The 27527-nt window shown below is 44.6% G+C and overlaps 1 protein-coding gene across 6 annotated transcripts; it reads left to right on the plus strand.

The window, feature by feature from the left end:
* Positions 1–567: 567 nt before the first annotated feature.
* phactr4a (phosphatase and actin regulator 4a) lies at positions 568–27527 on the plus strand. 6 transcript variants are annotated; one of them, XM_056419490.1, is made up of 16 exons: positions 568–913; positions 1816–1871; positions 9323–9367; positions 15789–15959; positions 16039–16119; positions 16235–17317; positions 18313–18693; positions 21318–21449; positions 21912–22482; positions 23534–23766; positions 24433–24598; positions 24785–24840; positions 25445–25506; positions 25604–25741; positions 26151–26227; positions 26363–27527. In XM_056419490.1, the coding sequence occupies exons 3-16, from the start codon at positions 9355–9357 to the stop codon at positions 26376–26378; spliced, it is 3180 nt and encodes a 1059-aa protein (XP_056275465.1). In that variant the 5' UTR covers positions 568–913; positions 1816–1871; positions 9323–9354; the 3' UTR covers positions 26379–27527. The 6 variants fall into 6 exon arrangements, with proteins under 6 accessions (XP_056275465.1, XP_056275389.1, XP_056275317.1 ...); XM_056419414.1 differs by lacking the exon at positions 1816–1871; XM_056419342.1 differs by lacking the exons at positions 568–913; positions 1816–1871; positions 9323–9367 and adding an exon at positions 9639–9967.

The raw sequence follows: 27527 nt of genomic DNA on the forward strand, positions 1-27527 counted from the left end.
ATCCAAAATGATTTACAATGAGTGCATTCAACTATGACCACACACTCAGAACAACAAGAATCAAGAAAGTACAATGTATTCAAGAAAGACAAATACAAATTTAAGTGCCATTTAAGTGCTACTATAATAATAATAATTAATAATAAAGCTTATTCATATAACACAGATACAAATGAGTCGTATTGTATTTCACAGGGAGACATACACATAACAAAGGGTAGCATTAAGTACACGCACATTTCTACATAAATACATATATACAAACATATCTGAATAAATCCGAACGTGCTCTATAAACTACAAGTAGCCTACAGATCGGAACTAACAGGAAGTCACTGCTTCTGTAACGTCCGGTGTATTTTTTGAAGGCAATTGTCTTGTGCGCAGTTTTTGGCAACGCCCCTATTATGACGCCTCCTCTCGTCCGGTTTGCAGGCGAGGCGCAGTGTGGTTGAAAAATAAAATGGTCCTATAGATGAAACGGATGTTACGCGACTCTGATTAAACGGCTCTGGTTTGCATCTCCCGGTGGGGGAACAGCGGCTCCTCTGCTGAGAAGTGCGCATGCGTAACATTATTTAATCTTCCTCCAGATTTAACGCGCAACACCTTTTGACAGCGAAGTATTGACACATATTTAAATACAACATTAGGCGGTTCCCTCGGTACTTTGGCGTTAAATCCAGGCGATGCTGGCAGGTTTGACCTTTTCGCCCGCTACATAAAGTTACATTCGCGACTTTATTTGGGTCGAAAGGTATATTGGTGAAGCTAGTTCCGCCTTATTTTCTCCCGACGATGGACAAGTGTCAAAAGTAATCGGGGACGACACGCAACGAGACACGGGGACACAGAACTTGTCTCCTACCTCCTGGAAACACGTCCCCACAAGTTAACCGGTGACAAAGAAAAGGTGAGTAGCCTCTGCCCGCCGTAATATGTGGTGTTTTTGAGCCAGAACGACAAGTGTGAGCTAATTTACGTGAGCTAACGCGGCCAGAGTGGAGCAAGCTAACTACCTGTTGCTCTGCAGCCAGGGGATTAGCATCACGGCAACGCTCTTTGTAAAGCGTCTCTAGCTTTAGCTCGCAAAGCTAAGTTGGAGTTTGTCAATTAGAAGAGAGGGGACACCGACAATCTGTGTAAATGACCGTCTTCAGACTGTTACTTCCCCCCAGTTAGCATGTCATCCGCTAGCTGTTACCTGAAACATTACCTGTCTGCTAGCTTGCTGATGGACACGTTACGTCAGTCAACAATTGTGAATACCTCATATGTTGTTTTTCTTTCTTATCGTTATCTAATCTCTATTTGAGTACGTTGTTATTGCTTCTGCTGTGTTTATCATGTAAAGTGCATTATTATTATTATTGAGTTATCATAGTGGACGTTAGTTGGCTGTCTTTTCCCCGAATCCCTTACTACCCGTGTGAACATTAAACCGTATTTAATTTGATTAATTTGTCGTTTGCTAATTCTTCTAACTTGGTACTTTTGCATCTGAGGCGCCACTGAGTCCTCAGACCTTTTTGAATGGCGGCCGTGGCATATTAAATTGCAATTGGCTTCAGGTGTAACTCTTTCGGCTGCAAAGGGAAGCAACTTGCGAAGCATTCCTCTGCATTCCATTCACAGGCCCGTCTACTTGTTCCAACAAGCACCGAGTGCTTTGAGTACCGGCTGAAAGCGGTAATACGCCCGATAGGACACCACAGACTAAACGAGGGCAGACAAAGGGAGCTGCAGCTTATTGTATTTGTTCTAGCTAGGCAGCATTGTATTCGGCTGAGCCGTGTTATTGTGTTCTGTATACAGATCGTGGAATGCTGCATCCGAGAAGTGCTAACACCTGGCTTGATCAAGCAGAAGAGGTATTTGTACATTGTAGTCTCGGTCCAAATGCAAAAAGCTGGATGACAATTTTGGAATGAGTTTGATAAACTGATGGGGATGGGGCATGTTGCAGCCAGGAGTGTGTGTGTGTGTGTGTGTGGGGGGGGGGGGATCAGCTGGTGTAAAATGGACATTAGCATGGCTCACAAGTGTCATCTTGTTCGCAATAACATGTCTATTGGAGCGATATGTCTCAAACTTATTTACAATTTGTATGTGACATGTTTTTAAAGGGCAGAATGTTTTCTTACCATTGTATGATAGGAATTTGTTCATAATTTGTGTGCTATTTTTTATTTTGTCCTACTGCACATAAAGGAAGGAATACAACATCTGGCACATGTGAGCTGCATTTTAGATGCAAATAATTTTTTCTGAAACTTTTAAATGTTAAACTATAACTAACAGTTTTGTGTATTCTCGGAAGCTGTAAGGCAACTATATTTGATTCGCACATTTCAACAACGAGGCAATACAAAGTGATTCACATAAAACCATTAAAAGCATCAAAACATAATGCGAGATTTACAAACAATGCAATGCTGTTAAAGAAAAACATTGCAGTAATGAGAAATTAAAGTACGTTCTTTATTGGACAGGAAGCTGGTGCAAAGACCTCAGAGCTGGAGTGATGTGATCCACATTGCTGGTCTTGGTGAGGACTGGAGCTGCAGCGCTCTGAATCAGCTGCAAGCTTTCTGACTGACTTTTTACAGAGACCTGTAAACGCACCGTTACAATAGTCAAGACCCCTGAAGATGAATGCATGGACAAGTTTCTCCAAATCCTGTTGAGACATAAATCCTCTAATCCTTGATATATTATTCAGGTGATAGTAAACTGATTTTTGTAATCGTCTTCATAGGGCTGTTCAGATTATGTTCTGAATCCATAACTATACCTATATGTCTCGCTTGGTTTGTTGTTTTTAACATCAGTGATTGAAGCCGAGCGCTGACTTTAAAATGTTCCTCCTTGGGACCAAAAACAATTCCTTCCGTTTTATCTTTATTCAATTGACCCACATTTTGGCACATCCAGTTATAGTCTTCAATGCATGCTCTTGTATGGGATTATAGTCCTCTGGAGATATAGTTATGTCGATTTGTGTGTCTGCATAATTATGATAACACACTTGTTTTTCATAATCTAAGCCAGTGGAAGCATGTAGATGTTGAACAGAAGAGGCCCCAGTATTGAACCTTGGGGAACAACATGTCATCAGCTCTGATGTGTACTTGGCTACAGACACAAAGTACACTCTGCTTTCTAGGACATTTTGAGATGGGGAACAAACTCAGTGTCTGAATTTTGGTAAAACAAGTTTCTACAGTAGAAATCAATAGAAAATGAATGCGCTTAGATGTTGTTCGTTTGTATGAGCATTTCCATCTTGTGAATCATGTAGGTCTTATATAATCAGAGGCCATTATCAGCTAGTGGTCAACAGTGACGTCCACACATCTCTCTTCCAAACAAACTCCAGCTTGGTGCTGCATTCAGTGATTGCCAAGTCAGCAGAATGAACGTGGACTAATGGCTGATTGTACTCCGCTCTGCAGTGCTCCATTCTTTTATTCAATGCACACTGAGTTCTTGATGAGCTCATTGTACAGTGAACACAGAGGATTGTGGAACATTTATAAACTACCGGAGCCGTGCAAACAGCACATTTTATTTTAAAAAAACTTTTCAAAATCGTTATATCTATTCAGCATGTCAGCTACTTCTAAAGCGTATCATTGAGCATTCAAGTTATTATTTGATTGCAAAGGAAACATGATTAGTTATCATAAGAAACTTTGATTTCTTTAACATCCACATTAGCAAGGTTGCTTTACAGATTGGATAACTAATATTATTACAAAAGTTATGACGCTAGTACAACCGTACTGTGGCTTTTCTAATTGTTTTATTTATGAGAGAAGTACGCCCTGTTTACCAATGTCCTTTTTAAAGAATATATATGTGTGTATAATATATAAATATATTATTGAAGATTTTAAAACACCGTTTTATATATTTGGTAATTATGCAAGAAGCAAAACGATTCAAATTATATATATATAATATATATATTATATAATATATATATAGAATAGAATATACACTTTTATTAATCCCCAAGGGGAAATTAGTTCTCTGCATTTAACCCATCCTTAGTTATTAAGGAGCAGTGGGCTGATGCGCCTGCGCAACTGGAAGCAAGTGGGGTGCTCTTGCTCAAGGACACTTGACAACTAACTATGGGGGGGAGCGAACATCGAACCCACCCTGCGCAGGTTGCCCTCTCTTACCCACTGACCACTCCCGCCCCCATAAATATATATACATACAAATATAATTTGATTCGTTTTGCTTCTTGCATTACCAAATATGCACATTTATATAAAATGGTGTTTTAAAATCTTCAATGATATATTACTTCATTAACTGCTTTGCATTATGATGCCAACATGCACGCCATAACTGCCAGCCTCTTGTTCAGTGTCATGCAGTAGTCTGTGTGTTTTGTTATTTGACATTTTATTGTATTGACATTTTAAAAGCAAACACCGGTGCGCTTGCTCTTTGGGCACATTGTTTCAGAAGATCCGGATAGTTTCTACTTTGAAGTCGCACCCTTTGTGTCATGTGCCACAAAACAACTTTCGTCTGAATTACAGGAGCCCGCCTCCCATGCTGAATCCAGTTCTCTTTATTAATCCTCGAAAAGGTTGCACGCTTCCACTCGAGGGAAAATACTGCAATATCCGCTATTCCTGATCCTGTGACCAAACCTGAAAATCTGGAACACATTTTTGCATCGCATCACATTGGCCTGAGTGGCAAACAAAAAAAATGCAACAGAAGATAACAGGCTATCTCCTCCTCAACCTTTGGATGCTGTGTAAATTAACGACAAGAGGAGGTGTGAACCTGTGAGGGTGTGTACACGTTCACACGGTAATCTGAGCGCATTACAGAGCGGGGGATTGAGTCTCCGGGCTCAGCTGCTCTAGTCTAGCGGCTTTTCTGCACACGCGGCAGTGTTCATTAACTCGCCCGTGTTTGCTTTGCTGCCGGCCTGCACCGGTTGGCTGTCGTCCGGGCCCAGAGGATATTCGAGAACAGAATTGTGGTGCTGAACTTTATCTAGTGAATTATTTGTGAGTTTAAGTACGTATCGACTTCTCACTCTTTTCCGGGCAGGTTGCTATCAATAATAAATGGATCATGTTTTTATTTATTTTAAATGGTAATAAGCTAAATCTAATGTTCTTTGTTAATTGGCTCAGATATTGTGTATTAGAGAAAGTTATGACGTAGAAATCCAGACAATAATCCACCAGTCTGTGTGTTCAGCATGCAACGTCAGTTTCAACAGTTTTTCCCCTGGCATGTGCCCTGTTGACAAAGTGAGTGTTTTTGGTCTTAATCATGTTAAATTCAGGGAAAACCTGAGGGTGATACAGGGTTCGTACGCTCATGGAAAACCTGGAACAGTCATGGAATTTTAAAATGGTCATTTCCAGGCCTGGAAAAGTCATGGAAAAAACTTAAATCATAAGAGTTTTGAAAAAATCATGGAAATTTGTTATAATCACATGTTTTAAATAATTAATATATATTTTTTAAAGAGACGCTCAAAATATGAGCCGGCGTACACTCTCAATACGCAAAATATTCTACATTTTTCATGTTTATAGCGAGATTTCAGTTTGGCCATGGAAATTTGGTTTAAAGTCATGGAAAAGTCCTGGAAATCCATTGGTCAAAACGTGTAAGAACCCCGGTAATATCTAGCAGTAATATTCACAACGGAGGTATACTGACATGTCGTCTTGCTTGCAGCTGGTGAGCATGTGTTTAGTGTACACTGTACACCAAGACTTGTCAAACCAGTTGGACCGAACCAATGCTGACCCGGCAGAGGGTTGTCTGCACTTGAGAAACCTGAAACTAGCTTATTTAAAAGTTTAAGCCACAGTTTCCTCTTTAATTTCCACGTGAGGAAATTAACTCTTATTTTAGGATTTTGCCGATGGGTGAGACGAGGATCCGTGCTACAACCCAAAAAAATGCCCTCCAATAAATTGTCATTTAATAGTGAGCATGTTTTCAGGCTAACGTTAACTTTCTTTTATAAAAGATAAATAACCCCTGCACGATGAAGGAAGTTGACGTTTGTGTACTCCTGTTAAATGTTCTCGTTATATATTTTACAGGTGTGCTATATCTTTGTTTACCTTCTGGAACCAGAAATCACAGCCAAATGTCACGGATTGCCTTAATGGGGAAGCTTTTTATACACAATCAATGATCTTCAGTAGAAGTAAGTTGCTGTAACAAGACAGCCAAACTAATAATGTCTTATTGCCCCTTTTTTATTTTACTTAATTTTTACAGCTGAATTCACAGAAAACGGTGCTTTATCAATCCAAAAGAACCTGGTGGCCGAGTCCAGCTGATGGGGAGGTGACATGTATGCCTGCCGGGCTACACTCTCCCTTTTATGCTGCAGTGTACACATTGTGCGGCCCGTTCGGTCACACAGGCCGGGCTTTACCAGTTTGCTTTCAGGGGACTTTTGACATTCCAAAGTGCAGCCTGATCCTGCTGTGAGGACCATCCCCTGTGTGCGCGTGATGTCGCCGCACCTCATGATTTTGACCAGTAACAGGCAGGTTCATCGTTTGAAAAGTTGCTCTGTGGGCGACTGGGACGGACCAGGCACATTGTGTCATGTTGGTCAATGTCAGTTGCTTATCTTTTGCTCGTAATTGTGATCTTGACACTGATTGTTGCCCTCACTCTGCCACTTTGTCTTCACCCTCCTGTCACCTTCACTTTTACGAACATATTTTACCCTCGGGGTCAATTTGACCTCAGCAATTAAAACCTCCAGAAAATTATTAGAATTAATATTGTTTCCCAAGTTTAAGTGTGAGGTACTTTATGTTTGTTTGTTGACTACCTAAATAGCCCATTAAATATATAAAAAAGTTGATATTTCTTATATGTTTGACACAGTGAGAAACAGCCTGGGGTCAAATTGACCCCAAAGAACACCGACATTAAACATTGAATGGGGTCAAATTGACCCGAAAGGTAACAGGAGGGTTAAAGCAGCAGGAAATTCAACTTAATTTTGCGAATTCCTAACTCAACAGTGTTGATGTTGTTGCTATCCGTTCCTTTTTAAGTAATCGATTTGCTTCCCTATAATTAACCATCTTTATTTCCCGTTTGAAAGCATACGCTCTGAACTGGCATATAATGTTTCATCACTGACTTTAAAGTGTGCACAGTCCTGCTCTTCAGCGTGCTCCTTGATGTGTGATGATGATTGACGGATCATTAATCGGCTGGTTGAATGATTCAATTCAGTTTATTTGTATAGCCCAATTTCACAAATTACAAATTTGTCTCGGAGTGCTTTACAATCTGTACACATAGACATCCCTGCCCCAAAACCTCACATCGGACCAGGAAAAACTCCCAAATAACCCTTCAGGGGGGAAAAAGGGAAGAAACCTTCAGGAGAGCAACAGAGGAGGATCCCTCTCCAGGATGGACAGAACAATAGATGTCATGTGTACAGAAGGACAGATTTAGAGTTAAAATACATTCAATGAATATGACAGAGTGTATGAATGATCTGCTGACTACCGCTAGGGAATGCAAGGCCTATTGGACGTCTGCAGAGCTCCACCTGTAGGTGGACCAGAGCGATGTCGCCGCTCTCAGCGTCTCCTCGCCCCTCGGTGTGCGACTGCAGACGTGCCTCACATTTGTTGGCCGTCTCCCACTAAATGCCACGGTTTTAAAATTAATGTCTGCACATTTTGCAGCGCCTCTCTGGCAGCGCCCCAGCTTCAAGCTTGTGTGCAACGCTTCCTCCGCTCGGCCCTTTCAGGGCGCTTGGATCTTCAATCGGATCCTAGCGCGGAAACGAGATGCACACGTGATAAGGTTGGATCGTATCGAGATATAATTTGTACGCGAAACAAATTCGTAAAAGGGTTCACAGACCTGATGCGTTAAGCAATACCCATTTTAACCTTCTTTATGAAACGGACCTTCCTGAAAATATCCCTGGTTAACCAACGTAAGCCTTTCAGTGGCAACACCCTTCTAGTGAGCTTTTCTAATTTCCTGTAAATTAGCATCAATACTTGTGAGCTCTCTTTACCCGTCTCTGCTTCAAACACACACTCACCGTGACATACTGAACTTGTTTTGCTCTTCATTAGATTGCCTTAAACTGTTGAGGTTATTTGCATTATTTCGTTCAACACGCATTTTGGTATACGACCGCCAATGAAAACATTGTACCGGATTTTTTTTCCTGTCTTTTTAGATGAGTTGCGCAGTAAATCGCAACGAACAGAATCTCGTTGTTTCATTCATACAGATAGATGTGCATTTTTATTTATTTATTTATTCATGCGAGTGTGTAATTGGTTTGCCTCAGTTTTTCTAATGGATTTAAGAATAAGAATATACACTTTTATTAATCCCCAAGGGGAAATTAGTTCTCTGCATTTAACCCATCCTTAGTTATTAAGGAGCAGTGGGCAACTGGGGTTCAGTGCCTTGCTCAAGACACTCTGACTTGCAACTATTAGGGAGAGATCGAACACTCCACAACTCAAGTGCTGCAGGACGACCCCCACTGAACTAATTAGTGCACTATTTGTGTCTTGGCTAACCCAACAGAGCTTTGTTCTGCATCAATTTTCTCCCCATAAATTGCAGAGAAGATCCAATTTGTTGAAGCGCCCTGAGAGTCATTTCCTGATTTCCTGACTAATAATTAAAATGTTGACTCTTCAATGATTACAGAAACTTACATTAGTTATTCCAAAGTAAAACTTTAATCGTCTTTCTTGAATGCCGTAGTCTTCCCTTGACTCAACCTTTACTTTAATTTCAGTGTATTCTTCTTTAGTTTTAGTGTATTCTTCTTTAATTTCAGTGTATTCTTCTTTAGTTTTAGTGTATTCTTTAATTTCAGTGTATTCTTCTTTAGTTTTAGTGTATTCTTCTTTAGTTTTAGTGTATTCTTTAATTTCAGTGTATTCTTCTTTAGTTTTAGTGTATTCTTTAATTTCAGTGTATTCTTCTTTAGTTTTAGTGTATTCTTTAATTTCAGTGTATTCTTTAATTTCAGTGTATTCTTCTTTAATTTCAGTGTATTCTTCTTTAATTTCAGTGTATTCTTCTTTAGTTTTAGTGTATTCTTCTTTAGTTTTAGTGTATTCTTCTTTAATTTCAGTGTATTCTTTGCACTATCTGTGAATTGGGTTAGATTGTTTTCAGAGGGAGCACACATGTTGACAATGTGTCAAACAACTCTTGTATTTATACACACCCACATATTCTCATGACGTGTCAAATTATTGTTCTTGTGAATAACATAATCCCTTTTGTTAATTTATTTCAGAAGCTACTGACTGCTGAGTTTTGGACACTGTGATGGAAAATCCTGGTAAGAAGATTTTGTTTTTCAATTTTATATGTATATTTTGTAGTTTCATTACTACAAGTCATACGTTTTTTTAATTTAATTGTGCTCAATAGCAAAAATATGTCGGCAAATTAGAACATGAAAAATCTAAAGATCGTTTCCATATTTTTTGCATAAAGATATGAAACAAACCTCAATATAATTTGTGGTTGAAGCGTGCCATCTGATTTTGGTTCCGTGTGTATATGGGCTGTAGTGAGACTGGTGTTATCTAAACGATAGTATCGTGATGACAGAAAATGGTGAGTCAACAACAGTGTTGTGTTATGAAGCTGTCCATTAAGGGGTTGTCCCTGTGACGCATTGTTCCCTTGACACTGCAGCTCTCTGATTGGCTCTCACCCAGAGGACACACCTGTAGGTTAGCAGAGCTGACAGTTTCTCTCGCTGTCACTCGTGGCCTCGCGTTTATTTCACCTCTGTCCTCGATCATTGACGGACCTCGACATACCTCGGACGCTCTCCTGTATCCCAGAGAATCTTTTTTCTCAAGGCTGATCGGTTGCAGTGTATTTGCTCGTGGGGACAAACCCAGGATGGCTGTTCAGTCTGAATGTGTTTGTGAGTAAACCTGCTTTTTACCTGACGGTGGCTGTTTAAAATGCTGAACATTTGTATTTCAGCTCATTTAAACTGTAATATTATTTTTTTTTGAATGACAATCATCATTGCTGAAATAATGGTTTTATAATTATTGAGATCAGTTATTGTTTTGGTCTATTCAAATTCCAAGACGCGGCATAGCTCCGTGATCCCTTTATGCGCACCTCGGCCATGGCAGGAGGCTTCCTACACATCCCAGTGATACCCTATGTCCTCCTTGGCCTTATTCTAAAAGTAATGTGTGGTGGGACAAGAAAACACGGCTGTGTTAGGAAACTACATCACTTCACATGTCCTTGTAATTTGATCTGAAAGGGCAGAGTCATCTTGCATGTTGGCTTGTGTTACATCATATTGGTATTTTAATTTGTTCTAATTGTCCTGACGACATGGTTGTATTTTAACGTCATGTTCAGCTGGGCGATACGTTCTCATGTTAACCCTCCTGTTACCTTCACATTTACTAACATATTTTACCCTCGGGGTCAATTTGACCCCAGCAATTAAAACCTCCAGAAAATTATTAGAATTAATATTGTTTTCCATGTTTAAGTGTGAGGTACTTTATGTTTGTTTGTTGACTACCTAAATAGCCCTTTAAATATATAAAAAATTTGATATTTCTTATATGTTTGACACAGTGAAAAACCGCCTGGGGTCAAATCGACCCCAAAGAACACCGACATTAAACATTGAATGGGGTCAAATTGACCCTAAAGGTAACAGGAGGGTTAAGAGTGTAATGTTTAAAAGCCTTAAAAAAAAGTGTTTGTCTCCATCTGCTGCTGCTGTCCGGAAAGAGTGAAACTAATTTAAGTGTCATGAGTCTTAATCGAGTAGATGTCATATTTTGTGATCCCTCTGTTTACTCATGATATCCTGCATGATTGTCCTCATTACCGTCCTTTAACCAAAAGGCTGGCTTAAGGTCCTGCATTCCTCACATTCCTGTCCAAAGTTGTGCTCGGGGAGCAACACTGATGTGGCATTATATGAACTCGGCTTCTTAGGATGGATTTAATTCCCTGAAGACTCTGTTATAGCTCACTTTATCGCTCCTTACCAAACCTCTTCTTTTGACCTATCTACTACAGCCTAATGTAGTAGCATACTTTGTGTTACGGTAATATATGATTTTCATCTCCCTGTCATGAGAGAAAAAAGTTAAATTCCTCACATACAAGTAAGTTTAACAACTAATGATCACGTCAACGGCTTGTCCTTTGAGCGGACTTTGTTCGTTTGTCTTCAAACCAAGTTCTGTCTCATTAGCCGTTTGAAGAGAAGGTTAACCTCCTTTTTCACATTTCCATTAGTACCTCTAACGTGCAGGGAGGATCTCCTCTCACTCCCGCACACTGATTACGCATAACCTTATCACAGCGTGCTCCAATGGAAAGGTTCAGACTCTAGCTGCCTCGGGTCCGTCCCGTATAGACGATGTATGGGATATTAAGGCCTTCCTCTCGACAAGTTCTGGTTGTTGGTCTGTGTTTGGGACTCCTACTTTAAGACACTCTTGGATTTGTTTTTAAAACAAGATTGAAAGAGATATAGTTTGTCAAAGTAAGAAGTGGATGTTTCCAGTTAATATTTTCTGAACTTTTCTCTGAACTAGTTTTCTTAAGATACAGCTTCAAATTGGCAACTGGCAAAAAACAAGTTTTAATATAACAATTCTTACCCATATAGTAAAAATAAATCTGTTGTCGTTGTAAAACAGAGGTGCTAATATCTGATACAAGTGTTCTTAGTTCACGATGCATTTCATAGTTTAAAGGGACAAACCCTGGAGAGTCATTAGAGACTGTCACTTCCTCTTCTCCGGCTTTGAGCTCCACCGTGGATCGGTTCACCTTCCTCTTCTCCGGTTACCTCACGCTGCAGACTCCGCCCCTCGCCCTTCAGGGAGTAGTGTTTTGTCAGTCTGTGAAATGTTGCTAGCAGGGGGCCCGCCGCATTGCAAATCCCTCAAAGCGCGCCTGCTGTGAACTTTGCCCCGGGAAAAAAATAAATAATCTGCTCTCTGGAATGAAAGGCATCTGCTGGATTGACTTATTGGCCTACCGTGTTTATGAAGTCGGAGCTCCCAGAAGGGAGGGACCGAGGAACTTAGCGAGTGCGTTTGTGTTTTAAAGGGAAGGAAAGAGGGAGGAAGCGTGGAAGAGACCAAATCACTGAAGGCTGAAGGGTGGGGGAGAGCAGGACTGTTGAGGCGAGAGACCAAACGACACAAGTGAGCAGTCAAGGCGGTCTTGAGTTACAGACGCTCTATGTCTGGTTGGAGAAGGGCGAGGTGGCGTTAGGTTTTCCTCTCCTGCCTCTGGCCTCGGGAGAGGCGGGCCGGCTGGGCCGGGAGCTGTAACATGGGAAACGGCGCGAGCAGCGAGACTGTGGCCCGGCAACCAGCCCCACGCAACACGGGTGAGTCAAAGACCAGCAGCTCGGCGCTACATGGTTGCCGTGGACACGTTGACCCGTTTTTAGATGGGTGAACGGCAAGGCCGGCGTGCGTTTGTCCAGTATGGAAAGCCGACAAGCGGATTATGATTTCAGGGTGTTTTTTTTTTAGAGCGTCGAGCGTCGAGAAGGTGGCAGGCACAGGCTGGTAGAGAAGAATGCATGCAGATGGAATGTGGTGATTGTGAAATGTACAAACCACACGGACATCTCCCCGGCTGCACTCGGCGTACCTTCTCGCGGCGGACGCCAGCTCTCCCCTCTGTTGTTGTTGTTGTTGCATTTTAATTCAAATGACGTTGCTACTCAAGTCGTGTTGTCGTCCACGGATGTAATGAGAACACCGAAGCCCCAGTGTCTCTGGTTCACAACAGTTTAAACTTTCATAACCAGTTTTTGCTTTCAAAAGGAGGATCCTCTCTCAAATGCTATTTGCACACCTACAACTTCTCTTTTAATAGTGTGTAGCTCTAGGAATCCAGCAACTCGTCTGCCTAATAGTCCAGCCTGTAATGGATCCTGTGAATTCTGGCCTACTGTTGGTTACGAGGAGCTGTCGACTCATAACCAGGGTTCGTACGGTCATGGAAAACCTTGGAAAGTCATGGAATTTTAAAATGGTCATTTCCAGGCCTGGAAAAGTCATGGAAAAAACGTAAGTCCTAAAAGTTTTGGAAAAGTCATGGAAATGTGTTATCACATGTTCATTTACGCCGAGTTTGAAATAATTAATGTTTTTTAAAGAAAGACGCTCAAAATATAAGCCGGCCTCCGCTCTCAATACGCACCATGTTCTAAATTGTTCATGTATACACCGAGATTTCAGTTTGGCCATGGAAATTTGGTTTATAGTCATGGAAATTCATTAGTCAAAATGTGTAACAACCCTGCATAATGAATTGGATGAATATTTGCTTTGTCTTTTACACAAGTAATATGAGAACATCCTCTTTGCTAAATATTTGCTCTCCATGCAGATCGTATTTTTGCCTCTGGTGTTCTGTGTCGTCGATGACGAGGCGTCACGTGAATGGCACGAGCGGTATGGACCGCTCGACCGGAGGACTTGGAGGCGTTGCCTCACTGGCATTCACAGACGGCGACACGTTGTTATTCCCGTCTCTGGCTTTGATGAAACGCGCTTTCCCTGTTGAGTCGCTTCACAGACGCATACCTGAAGCCTGGGTGTTTGTGTTCGGTCGGAGCATCGTGAGCTTTTTTACTCCTCTCCGCTTTCACCTCCCTCGTTTGGGGTCGGAGCCTTTTTTTAATTCGCTGGCGGTCCTGTCAAAAGCGGCCATCTCGGATCGTCGGGCTCTGCTGTACAGGGCCACCGCGTCACGCCATTCTGTTGCAGACGAGCAGTGTCCTCCCAGTTGACAGCCACACCACCTCTCCCAGTGCAACACCCGCTGGTGTGAAATAGCTGCGAGGGCCAGTACACTGCGCGGCGTTCACCTCTCCATGCCCGCATTTCATTATTAGTTTTTTTGTTTTTCATGAACCGACATTGCTGCAACAGTGAGTCAAATATGGTTAAATGTCAGTTCCTCGCATAACAAAAAAAGTATTAAACCGAATCGCATGAAGTTTGGTGGGATGATTGGTTATTATCCGGGGACCATTTGATTAGATTTTGGGATCAATCGGATCAAAGGTCAAGGTCATGAAAAGGTCAAAATCTTCTTGAATCGCATGAAATTTGGTGGGATGATTGGTTATTATCCGGGGACCATTTGATTCGATTTTGGGACTGATCGGGTCAAAGGTCAAGGTCATGAAACGCTCAACATCTTCTTTTTACCATAGCACGGTCAATTTCTATCCAATTGGCATGCAACTAATGCCAAAATGTTCATAATTCAATGCCCAGTCTTGTGATATGCGAAGGTATGCGCTCTACCGAGTGCCCGTTCTAGTTGGTCGTGTGAAGACGAAGCGGCAGTTAAAACGGAGGTCAAGGTCGTAGAGGACGCATCTTTCTGTCCTGCGATGCAAGATACAGAGTCGCGTTGCAGTAGTTTGGAAATGCCCCGTGTCGTGTTTGTAGACGAGCTGTAGCTGATTACTGTGTCGTGCTCTCGCTGCCTCCCTCCCTCCCTCCCTAAGCCCTCTGCCTTCTGTGGAGCTCTCTGCTTGCCTCCACGCTATCATCAAGAGTTTCAATCGTAGCCTCGCACCAAGTTATCGCCGTCTTTTCCGACGCACACGACCAACGTAGGAATGTTTGAGTCACGGTTTCTGTCCCGCACAGCCACGTACTTTTCTGTATAATTCTGACATTCCTCGGTAATTCCACTGGTTTTAAAACGCAGATATCAAAACCTTTTGATATTGGTGGTAAAACCCGACGTGTTCCATGGACCTTTCTAAACTCGTCAATGCCATGCCCAGAAATCACATGCATTCACACTACCCTGTAAATAATACCAGAAGAAGCTCTGCCCATATTTTACTGTCTGGCTCTCAGATGAAAGTTGAGTGGACTTTGGACCCACATTGTTTTGATGTGTGGTTGTTTCTTATGATTGATAAGCGGCAGCTCAGAGGCGCGCTCTACTCTATGTCTGGTCGCGCATACCTAGGAATCTAGACGCGTGTCTGTTGCGGCCTCAAAAGTGGGACTATTATGTTTTTATTTTCGATGATTGTGTCTGTATTCTGAAACTAAGGATGCACCTTCTACATATATCTAATGCTTCAGGTTTGGCCGGTATTGCAGCCCACTTATTACTGCATCATAGCTGACTCATGTGTTGTAAACTGTGTTTGTTCATATCCTTTAAATAGAAAAAGAGCCCTCGTGTTCAGGACTGAGTCACCTGCACAGAAACGTGAACTGTATGTGTGCTGTCGTCGAAGGCCACCGGCAATTACTTGGCATCCGGATGTGGTCATTTAGGGAGACCGAAGATTAAATTCCACCGTGCCGACTTTGTTATAGAGGCTTACCAAGAATGCTGTGGTTCGCCTAAATAATATGTTTGGTTTGTCAACATAGCTGGGACGTATCGGTTACATTCACATCAACACGATTGATTGATCTGGTCAAGAAAATGACTATACTGAAGGTTTTATGAGCATTAATTCTGAAGTGTATTATTACACTGTTGTAACTGATGCGACTGTCCAAAGAGTGTTGCTCTCTTTATGCGTGACATTGTTTGCATTGATTTTGCTTCGGCCTCCTGGGAAGATAATAAACCAATACCGACTGGAAAATATAAGGCTTAACGTTTGTGAAATCCCTCTTTCAAACATATTTTTCACAGTTCAATCTCTGAGTCATGTGTCGTTTGCCTCGGTCATTTTCATGCAGATGATGAGGTCGACCTGCAACACGGCACCACAAAGGGCGAAGAGGGAAGCTCTGGTGGGGGAACGCCTCCGACCAAACGCAAAGGCAAGTTCTCCAAAATGGGGAAGATCTTCAAGCCCTGGAAATGGAGAAAGAAAAAGCCGAGTGATAAGTTCACCGAAACGTCGATAGGTATGCTGGATGCAAGGACTTGTTAGTTCCATCTTTTAGTTGTGTATCACTTTATGCTGATTTCTTTGGTTTTTTTCAGCCTTGGAAAGAAGAATTTCCGTTCGAAAAAGTCGCCAAGAGTTGGTCGCCAGAGGGGTTTTAAAGGATATCCCAGAAAACGGTAGGTCGGGCTTCATAGTTTTTTGTCGAATATTTTACGGATTCATATTATTTTGAATTGGCTCCATTGTTGATGACGCTAACTGTTTTTCACCGCTTGTTTCTTCATGGGACAGAAAGCAATGTTAACCACTCCAAAGTTCCGCCAGTAAAAAATGGGCACCCTGTGCCGATGGACGTGGACAAGTTGTCTGAACAAGGGGTGCGAGTATCTCGAGGGGAATCTGACATCAAGGTGACTTCGCTCAGGCCGCCCCAAGTAGATGACCGTCGAGGCCGAGTGCCGTCCGACGCCTCTCGCAGTAACCGGGCGCCCCTCGACGTGGACTCTCACGCACGTCTTGCCGTGGACGCAGACAGACGGAGCCGTCTTCCGTCGGATGTCGATAAGAGAGGAGGATCGTTACCCCGAGGACCTCCGCAGGACGACAGACACCGCAGAGAAGAGAGGCGCGATGGGAAAGACGACCGGGAGGACAGAGGAAGGAAGAACAGGGAAGACGTAGAAAGAAGGGACTGGCGAGAGGAAAAGGAAAGGGATGGGGGAGTCGACCGCAGGGAAAGGCGAGAATGGAAAGACGATAGAGAGAGGAAAGATGAAAGAACAGAGAGAGACAATAGGGAAAGGAGAGATCGGGAGGAGAGGGAAAGGAAGGATCGCGACGAGAAGGAAAGGAAGGATCGCGACGAGAGGGAAAGGAAGGATCGCGACGAGAAGGAAAGGAAGGATCGCGACGAGAGGGAAAGGAAGGATCGCGACGAGAAGGAAAGGAAGGATCGCGACGAGAAGGAGCGCAGGGAGCGCGACGACCGAGAAAGGAGGGACGACAAAGATAAGGATCGGCGGCTCGATGCGCGAGGCGAAAGAGACGATCGGGACAGGAGAGATGACCGAGACAAGCGAGAAGACAGAGAGAGGAGAGAGGATAAAGACCGATCCGATGCCAAGAGAAATGAAAGAGAGCGACGAGATGAGCGGGAGAAGAGGGAGGAGAAGGAGAGGAGAGAAAAGCCAGAGCCTCAGCGGCCTGTGGACAACAGGCGGGAGGTCGTCAGGCCCGTCTCTGAGATGGACTTGAGACCTTCTCTGCAGAAGTCGTCCTCAGAGGACAACAAGAGGGCTCGCGCAGTCTCCGAGGCCGACCAGAGGACGACCCTGCCCCGATACAGCCAGGCTCCACAGTTCAGAGAACGCTCCGGTAAGATCTTTCTCTTGCTTGAATTACACCGGCTAACCGTGCCTTTTTGATTTTCTACTTTTATAACCTTCCAGCTTGTGACATTAAACTCGTGTGGAAGTAAAATGACCTAAATCAGAGGTCCCCAAACTTTTTCCTCTCAGGGCCACATAACTGTTCCCTTCTCTGATGGGGGCCGGGGTCAGTTTGTAACAGAAAAAGTGTGACGATCGCAGGGGTGCCTCAATGTAAACATTTATTGTTTTCCAGAAAGCCACACATAACCAAATATTAATAACCCTTTCCAGGATCTTCACATGTTCTATTTGTAAGGGTGCTAATCTAGGATTTGCGTAGCCAGACTTTAAAAAAAAAAATCTAAATGTGTCTCTGGTATTGTTCAGGGGGCCGGGGGCCAAATGTGGAGGCCTTAGTTTGGGGACCACTGACCTAAATGTTAAAAATTCACCAGTTTATGAAAAGCTGTTAAATACACCGTACTTGTTCGTAAGATATCGCTTCAGCCTGGAGTTTGAGATGTCTCTGTTGTACACCGAGCGTTTCTGTTGCGCTCGGTTGGCATGTCAGTGGCTATAATGATTAATTTTTTTCTTTGCTACTGCCAACCCTTTTCCCAGGAAGTAGTCAGTGAATGTTTTGCTGTGATGAAATACTAACGTGTGCGAACCAAAGTCTCCCGATGGTGCTGTAACTACACTTTGGGTAAATGATTGAACCGTGTTTTATGAAGCCAACCAAGCTCAACAAACTGAAACACTCTCTATCAAGCTATTGATAATGCAGAATCTACAGATACTGCATGGGTTTAGATCGTGTCTGCTGTGCGTGAACTTGAGACCGTCTGATATCTGCTTGTGTAGAAGGTTCACGACCGGCGCATCTTTTTTCCTAGTATATCGCTGTAACAAAAAAACGGTAGGAATCTTTGGGATGTTTTTCTAATATTGCATTTGTGTGTGTGTGTGTGTGTGTGTGTTTGTGTTCACTCTCTGTAGAGTCCGCTGGCGTCCGCTTTCCCTCCGACCCTCGTCCACCGAAAGACTCCCAGCATGAACACTCATCAAGCAAACAAGCTCTGCTGCCCCCTAAATGTCTCACCACAGCTTCCACCGAGTACGGCAGGAGTCCCGCCTCCTCTTCTTCTTCGTCGTCGTCGTCTGCCTCTTCCACCTCGTCGTCCTCCTCTTCTGTTCCCATAGCTGTGGTCAAGCCCCCGCGGACGGTCTCCCTCATCGCCGAGGACCCGACTCAATCCCCCCTCGCTGCTCGTTCCTCAGCCGACGCCGTCGTGCCGCCGCCCGTCCCGCCCCACGCCAAGCAGGCTCCCGTCCCCCCGCCCAAACCCGGCAACCGCAACAGCAACCCTGCACTAATTGGTGAGTTTGTTGGTCTCTGCGGTTTGGGGATATAGCATTAGCCTTCTTCTGTAAACAGCTGGTCTTCCTGTTTCTTTCTTTATCAAATGACCTCCAAACTGAATGTCTCGGGGTTATGATTTGGCCTGTTTATATTCAGTGTTTGGGAAACGGTGCCATCAAGATGCATGTTAAAGGCTGGATTCAAATAATGACCGCCACAGACGGCCATATGCCACTTGGCCATTCGAGCGTCAGCCCAGAGTACTGTTGCAGTGTTTGCAACTAGTCAAACTGTCACAAGGTGAGTTATATACCAGGTGAATGTACATTACATTACATGTCATTTAGCAGACGCTTTTATCCAAAGCGACTTACAATAAGTGCATTTCAACCTAGAGTACAAACTAAGAACAACAAGAATACAGAAAGTAACATTTCCTCAACATAGTCGAACTACAAAAGTACCATAAGAGCTATCTAAGTGCCACTGAAGTGCAAATCTGTGTTTTTAATCCAGATATAGTCGGAAAAGATGTGTTTTCAGTCTCCGGCGGAAGATGTAGAGACTTTCTGCTGTCCTGATGTCAGTGGGGAGCTCGTTCCACCAATCAGGAGCCAGGACAGCAAACAGTCTGGATGTAGAGTGATTAGCTCGAGGTGCAGGAGTCACAAGTCGATTGGCTGTTGCCGAGCGGAGCGTGCCGGGGTGTACGGTGTGACCACATCCCGGATGTAGACGGGGCCCGATCCGTTCAGAGCACGGTACGCCAGAACCAGTGTTTTGAAGCGGATGCGGGCGGCCACCGGGACACCGGTACTCCTTTTACAATCGGGTGTGAAGTAATTCCTGATTAATCATTTTCACGGTTGGAGAGATTGACCCTTAAATATTCTCCTTTCAGTCGTTGGCCCCTTTATTCAAACAGAAAAACCGTTTTGAGGTGTCAAATACCATCACGATGCAGATGTGACCTTTTGAGTATTCTGGCAAGACCCCCACCGAAGTATCGAGTGTCAACAAGAATAATAATTCAACTTAGAGAAAGTCGGTGACGGCTATGTTTGGTCTTTGTGACGACGTGTTGTGAGGATGCTGCAGACACTGAACTCTTTTAAGACTGGCCTAAAAACCTTTTTATTCAGGAAGGCATTTTTTACCTTGAGTTAATTTATTGTCAGCTATTACATTCTTATTTTTTTATTTTCATGGGTTGCTTTAACTATGTTTTAATCGGTTTTATTTGTTTTCACTATATGTGTGGCACTCTGAGATTTTTTGAAGGAAGAGTGCGATAAAAATGAAATGCATTATTATTATTGCTGTCAACGACGTCCAGGCCGTATGTCGGGCTCTTTTGAACTCGTGGCCGTAATAAATCTATTTTGAGCCTCGCGGTGCGGCCGCGGCTCGTTGCTTTGTCGCTGTGTGTTGCCAGTATCCAGTTTCTGTGTGTACAGCCACCAGTTTCTGGAGAGCAGACGTGCAGCGGCTTGTCTTTACATCATTTGTATGCAGTCCCAGCAACACGTCCCTGGAGGTTAGGCTGACACTGATTGTCTTTTAGTATCTGATATTCTTTGTCCCAGAATGCCGTCACTGCGTTTGTTTACAGCCCATCCCGGCACGCCGCATGTGGCGGTGACGCATTCCACAACGGTTTGTCAGGCGAGGTTTCTATCCACGCGCCGCCGCCTCGTTCATTCAGTCGGCACAGAGTCGCCGACCGTCTCTCTGAGATTACCGGCGCTGGAGAGTTGATGAGTGGAATCGTGCATCGGTGACTCCGAGATATATCAAGGCTAGATACGTCAAGGACTTTGTGCTCTTGTAAACAATTTAATCATAAACACATGTGTTGTTTGGATATGAATGCTTCTGACGGTTGCCTGCCGCGCTTTGAGGCGGTGCCTCGTGAGAGACGGCACAGCGAGCACTGAAGAGCCAAGGTCACGGCCAGCACTGCGAGCCACCTTCACTTTGGGGAACTGTGGGCGTTTTTGCTGATGTGAGGTCCTGGGACAGGGATGTCGTATGTGTCCAGATTGTCAAGCTTACTGAGGCTAATTTGTAATTTGTGATGTTGGGCTATACAAAATATACTGAATTGAATTGGTGAACAGCCGCAGAGAAAAGAGTCTCTGAGTCTGTGGCCGTCCCTGACCAGCCAGGTCAGTCCCCTGAGCTGACTGTGCAGACTCCACCCATTGATTAGTGTTAGACATATCTGTTAGATCATTATGAAACTGTGGTCGCATCTGCCCTGAAACTCATGCCGATGGATTTTCCGATCGGCTGATCTATCACTCGCTCCAACAAGGGTGATAATGGTGATACTGGAACTGGTTTACCAAAATGAATGAGCAGGAACCTCAGGAAACTGTAAGTATGTGTGAATGGGAAATATCACACTGCAGTGGTACTTTATGTGACCAGGAGAATGAACATAGTAATTGTTATCGTCGTGTGTTCCGAGTTAATTCTCCACAGAGGCTGTTTAACTTCCAGGGCAGGATGTGCACTCTGCTTCTGGACGGTGTCCAGCCAAGACGCGTGTTATCCGAAACCGCCCTCTTGAATTTCTCTCCCAGCTCGGAATTCAAACCCCAGCCCTGTCCCTGACATCTTCACTCATTTTCGCCAGCGTCCTCATTGAACAGAGGCTCTACGGTCAGGCAGCCCTGCCACTGGACCAGCTGGACACGCCAGAGCGAGCTCGGCCTCTACCTTTCTCTCCCCGTGTACACGCGGCACAGGGCCGTCCGGGCCCGCTCAGGTACCCGGCGGAGCAGCAGATCTCAATCCATCTTAACCAGCGCCTGCGGCTCGGTTGCATCACGTCACCGCCTCATAGCATCTGAAGCACCTCACCTCTAACATCAACACTGCCAGCATGTGTATTGCAGTTCTAATGAAACTCTCACTGCTGCCAGGAAACATTGCATGGAGACTGAATGGACCTTTAGTCTGCTTGAGTGCATTGAAGCTGCGTGTGTTGATCCGTTGGATGTTCCAGACTGTTGATTCATTTGTGTGTGTTAATGCATTCGTCGCCCTCCGCTGACTCCGAACCAGCTCAGCAGTCGCATCTCTTCCTCACAACTAAAGCTGTTTGCTTGTTTGCTTGGTTTTGTTCTTAACACATAATTTCCGATTGAATGTGCTGCTTCGTGTTCTGACTGCAGGTCATCATCCTGTCCAACATCTATTGATTTCTGCTGTTTTGTTTCTTCTTTAGCTGCTGAGGTCTTGCAGCCCGGCAGCGGCGTCGTCACAGTGCCGGCGCCCGCCAAGCGCTCGCCACCGACGCCACCCAAGAGGATGACCCCTGTGACCAAACGGCATACCGTGGACCCAGAGCTTCACAGTCCGGACCCAGAGCCTCCCACCGCTGACCAAGCGTCTGCCCCCGCACTAGTGCCCCCTGCTGTCCTCAAAGGAGATGGCAATGAGGACAAAGCGAACGCAGCAGCGACTCGAGGCTTCATTGAGTCTCTGCCGTCGCCACCGTCCCACATACCGCCGTCTCCTCCCAGGGTTCAGTCCCTCCAGCCACCCAGCAACTCCTCCTCTGGTCCCGCGCCCGACGTGAAGACCGATCCCCCCAGCCCCACCACCGAGCCTCCCGGCCAGCTTCCGGCCGTCCCCCTGCACATCCTCATCCAGAGAGCTCTGGCCGGCCCCAGCCCAGCGACGCCCAACCCCAACGACTCCCAGAGGGCCTACTCGCTCCTCTTTGAGTCTCCTCCAGATTTCCTCACCGAGACTCACAGACACTCTCTTCCTGTCACCATTGAACCTCTCAGGCTGTAAGTGTTCCACATGCTGTGCAGTACATTCCTGTATAGGAACGTCTCATTGCTTTGAAAGGCGAGGATGAGCTAACTTAAGTTCAGCCCGTCATTTAGAAGCTCACCGTGTCCAATTATTTCACCTGATTTGGTGAAATTCTTATAGCCTCACTGATGATAAATGCATGTATTGTCACCATGGCGACAAGGGGTTAGCTCTCGACACATGTCGTTTTAGAAGCTTGACATGCTGTACGGTTAGTTTTAATCTGCAAATAAGATGCAACATAAATTAATCTTGGTTCCACTTTCCACAACTCAGCTGGGTTATCTGCCTTCTATCATAGGTCACAACATATTATTGGGTTTCTAAATTACTGTTCATGTTGAAGGCATTTCTTATTTGTTCTAGAGCCTATCTTAAATAGATAAATGTATAAATTGAAGGTTTAAAAAAAAAAATTATTTACTTGTACTGTGTCAAACACATATGGTGCTTTAGCTAATCTCTCAATCAAAGATCTCATGTCATTCAAAATCAACTCGTGGGGGTTATTTTACTAAACCAGGACAGCCCCAGTGACGGCTGCATTTGGATCGCTCTCTTCAGAAGTGTATTTATTGTATGTGTTGAATACGCTATTTAATTATATTGTTCATTTGCAAGACACGGCAGAAATCTCTGAGCTATCCTTTGACATTGTTTTACAAAATTGGATTTGTTATTTCTCTAACTCTCAGATTTGCGCTGCCCCCATTTCAAGTACATCTTTCAAATTTTTAAAAAAAGACGCGTTTTCTGGGCTCTTGACCTGAGGTCAGCCTGTTGCTCCTCCGCTACAAGCAGGGGATCAACACTCTTCTACCAGCCAAATATGAATTTTTTAGAATTGCAAATTGCCTGACGAGTCGTCTGCATACCAATTGAACATTGTGGCTACAAGAAGCTTAAAATGATTGCAGTTTATTCTCACAGCTTTAATAGATAAATGTATAAATTGAAGAAGCTTCAAGAAGCTTAAAATGATTGCAGAGTCTTCAGCTCTCTCACCGCTGCACTTGTTTACAGGCAAGAAGACGATGACTTTGACATGGAGGAGGAGATCCGGAAGCTTCATCCTCAGAGGCCTCCTCCCCAGCCTGAGCTGGAGCCCCGCAGCAGGAGGGGTTTAGTAGGAGACCTCAGAGTGAGTGTCATCCATGAAGGCGGAGGCCCCGGGGACAGCGAGGAGTCCGACTCCGACGGCCCCATCCTGTTCAGAGATGGCGACGACGATGACGACGACGACGACGACCCCCCGAGTGAGTTGGTCTTTCTCATGCTCCTTCATTTTAAATCATGCGTGGGAGACTGTAGATACAAGCGCCTTTGGTCTCTAAATGTACCTCCTTTAAATCTCTTGCTGGACTTGAAATGTAACCTCTTTTTTTTGTACTTCCATGTCAAGTGTAACAGTTTTAACTTTCATAAAAGTTTGACTTCTACGGTTTTGATTACTGATTTATTTATTGTACGCTTCCCTGTTGTAGCTTGTGAAATGCTGAAACATCCTCGATGCTTTTCTGAGTCGTTTTGACAGCAAATTAATTATCTTTGGGTTTTGGACCGCTATTTGAGGATTGGACTTTTAAGACCTATCAAATTGTTCTGGGCACCATTTCCCTCAAGTACCTGAAGGCTAAGAGGATATTAAACTCTGACCTTTGTAGACTTCAAAGGGTTTTCCCAAAAGTAGCTACAGACCATCATGAAAATGATTGAACAATAATGAGGCAAAGAGTTTCCTAAGAAGCTCTAGAACCTGCTGCAGGAATCCTTATTTTTTTGTTTGTTCATTCTTAAGTCCATTTTTTTTCTTCTCGAGTCCACACTGACATTCTGTGTTCAAGTTGTGCTCGACTCAAAATGAGTGATGGCGTTTCCATTAGAAAAACATGGCTGTATAAATAAATGTGTGGTCTGTGTAGCAGGTGGGCTGGCAAGTCGTGTGAAGAGGAAGGGCACGTTGGCCCTGAGGATGGAGAGACGCGAGAGGGAGGAACGGGAATCTCAGGAGAACCAGGACAGCATGAGCTGGCAGAACCGGGAGCAGTGGACGGCAGTGAAGACCAAGATCAGCTCGGCACTGACGAGGTAACGGACCCACGTGGCGTCGGCTCACTGTCGCGCATACGGATGATTTATATCGACATCGTAAAAATTGGATGGGGCAAGTCACTGTCATCCAATGCAATCTGACATATTTCATACATTATTTGTAGTGTAGTGCATATTGTTTGAGGCGAGTCAACAGGAGTGACCTGTGGTTTGTGTCTTCAGGCGGCTGAGTCAGAGACCCTCAGTAGACGAGTTGGAGCAGAGGAACATCCTTCAAGGTAAGACGCTCCCTTCATCCCTCATTCCTTCATTCAGAACCACGAACCATGTATTGCCAAGTATGTTGAACATACACGGAATTTGTTTTTGTGCGTGGTGCCGGACGGTTTGGACCGGCTGCCTCTCTGAAGAGAGTATACGTACATATGCATGTTCATAAACATGCACATGCCCTCTTTTTATCTGATACACAATGTTTTAAGCATCTGGCTCCAGCTGTTCAAAATGAATTCCTTCTCCTGATGCATTTTTTTAAAACGGTAAACACATGAAACCGATGAGCAGTTCACTGCAGACCGAGTGTCGTGGATTCCAGCCGACACTGAAACAGAATCGCAGCATCACTGTGATCCCAAGTTGGATTCTTCGAAATCGAGTCCCGACTTCATACGTTGACCCGGGCCTCGTGGCCCCCACACCGTGGCCCTCCTGTCCTCCGACCACTCGGCCAAGACGACGCCTCGCACCCCGCGCTAAAACAAAGCGCCGCCTTGTGCCGAACACGGCGAAGATTTAAAAGATTTGGTTTCCGCGGCTCGGGTGAAGTCCACCTGACTGGCTGCGTTGTCTCCCTCTCTCATGGAATGTCTTTTTTTCCTGCAGCCAAGAATGAAGATGACCGACGAACGGAGAGATCTGAGATCAAACGGAGGCTGACGAGAAAGGTCAGGATGTAACAAAGTCCCTTCGTTATGCATTCGCAGGTTGTTGTTGTTGTGAAACGGATCTCACTACACACGCCCCTGTTCACTCTGCCCTCAGCTGTCCCAGAGACCCACAGTGGCTGAACTCCAGGAGAGGAAGATCCTGCGTTTCCACGAGGACGTCGAGAGCACCCACGCCCACGACTACGACCGGCGGGCGGACAAACCGTGGACCAAGCTCACTCCCGCTGACAAGGTGAAGCTCGACGCCGCTCTGCGCGCGCGGCTCCTGCGGCTTAGAGCTTCTTAGCGAGAGCGAGCCTCAGCCCTGTGCGCCGTTCAACAGCTGAGGATTTACATCCCACGCACATTCGGTACGGAGGAGGAATGCAAAACGGATGCTGCTTCATGGCTGGGCCGAATATTACCAAGGGACTGGCCAGGTCCAGGGAAGCTCGGGGAATGTGTCGCAACGGGAATATGTTGGATATGACAGGCATTTTATTTGGACTAAAAGTTCAAACCTTTATTTTCAAGTTGGTCAGGAGCGTAAACGAAACTAATGTAAGCGTTTTCGTCGCTTTGATCTCGGCCGTGTTCCTCGCTCTAAATGGATAAAAGCGTTCCCCGCTGAAGTGCCGTTTCTTTCATGTCTCTTCTCTCAGGCGGCCATCCGCAAGGAGCTCAATGAGTTCAAGAGCTCGGAGATGGAGGTGCACGAAGAGAGCCGGATCTACACCAGGTCAGGCTTGTGTCCAGCGCCCACCGATGATTCGCCTCAACAAGTTTATTCATCTTTTTGAAGATTTTCTGAAGACGTTTGCAGCCAAGCAGGCTCTGGAATAACCTCTTTACCGTTTACCTCCATTTCTACCAGGTTCCATCGGCCTTAGAGTGTCCATGCTGACCAGTACAGCACTTGGACTGGGGACCAGTGCGGAGTTACTCTCCTCACTGGGAGCCGAGCATGTGGCCCATCTGGTTAGTTCTCACTGACCGCCTGCTCGTCTGCCGCAGCCGCAGGACACTCCTGTCGCTGATTACTGGGAACCAAAGCGAAATATGCCACGAAAACAGTTGAACCTACGGTAGTTTCCTCAGAGAGACTCCGGTTCTCGGGCCGAGGAGGTCGAGACGGGAGGAGTTTGTCGGCGCGTCCGCGACGGAGGAAGCCGTGTGCCAACACTGAAAGAGGGAGAACCCTTTAATCTCAGGGCGAGTTGGATTGAACAGAAAGGAAAACTGTCAGAGGGTCACCGCCCCGTGTCCCTCGGGGGGGAAACTAAAGTCCCCACCGTGCCTTCCCCTGCCTTCTATTTCCTCCTCCTTGCGTAACAGGAAGAACCCCCGTAGCTCCCGTTGACGCCATCGAGTCTGAACTCTTGTTTGTATACATGTTCGCGTTCGGTGCGACAAATGTCGACCCCGCGACCGGCCTCGCGTGATCTCACACACTAATTTAAGGTTCACACGAAATGTGAAAGCCTTCCCGTGCAGTATTGTGCTTTCTCTGTAAAACTCGGCTCCGTTTGAATCAACGGTTTGAGCCTCGTGTTTAACCCCCTCTGGCGCCGATTCCGACCTAATATCTGAAAGTTTGCATCTTACTGTATTTTGTTGATCGTTTAAATGATTCTCATGGAGCACGTATCGCAAGAAAAAAAATTCTAAATAAGGCACTTTACGTTCCTTAATTGGTTGTGTAGAGAATTAAAAAGTTTCCGAGCCTATAATTCTGTTCATAATTGAATTATTCAAGCATGAAAATGTACATATTTTTATTTTCCTGGCTTGTTTTATGGTACTTTATATATGCAAGTCCACAATCGGCTGCAGTTGTATAGATCAATAATGTAGATGCGATTGACTTTATATTGTACATCCACAGTAATGCTGACATGTTTTAATTGTAAAGTAGTCATGGTACAAAATGTTTTCTTTCTTTTTTGATACTGAGATCTTTAAAACGTTATTTGCAAAGCACACTGGATAAATTAACAATCCACTACGGAAAATAAAATAACCTGTGATTTTCATTTCAA

The sequence above is a fragment of the Pseudoliparis swirei genome, chromosome 1 (assembly GCF_029220125.1).
Source record: "Pseudoliparis swirei isolate HS2019 ecotype Mariana Trench chromosome 1, NWPU_hadal_v1, whole genome shotgun sequence".
Taxonomy (NCBI): Eukaryota; Metazoa; Chordata; class Actinopteri; order Perciformes; family Liparidae; genus Pseudoliparis; species Pseudoliparis swirei.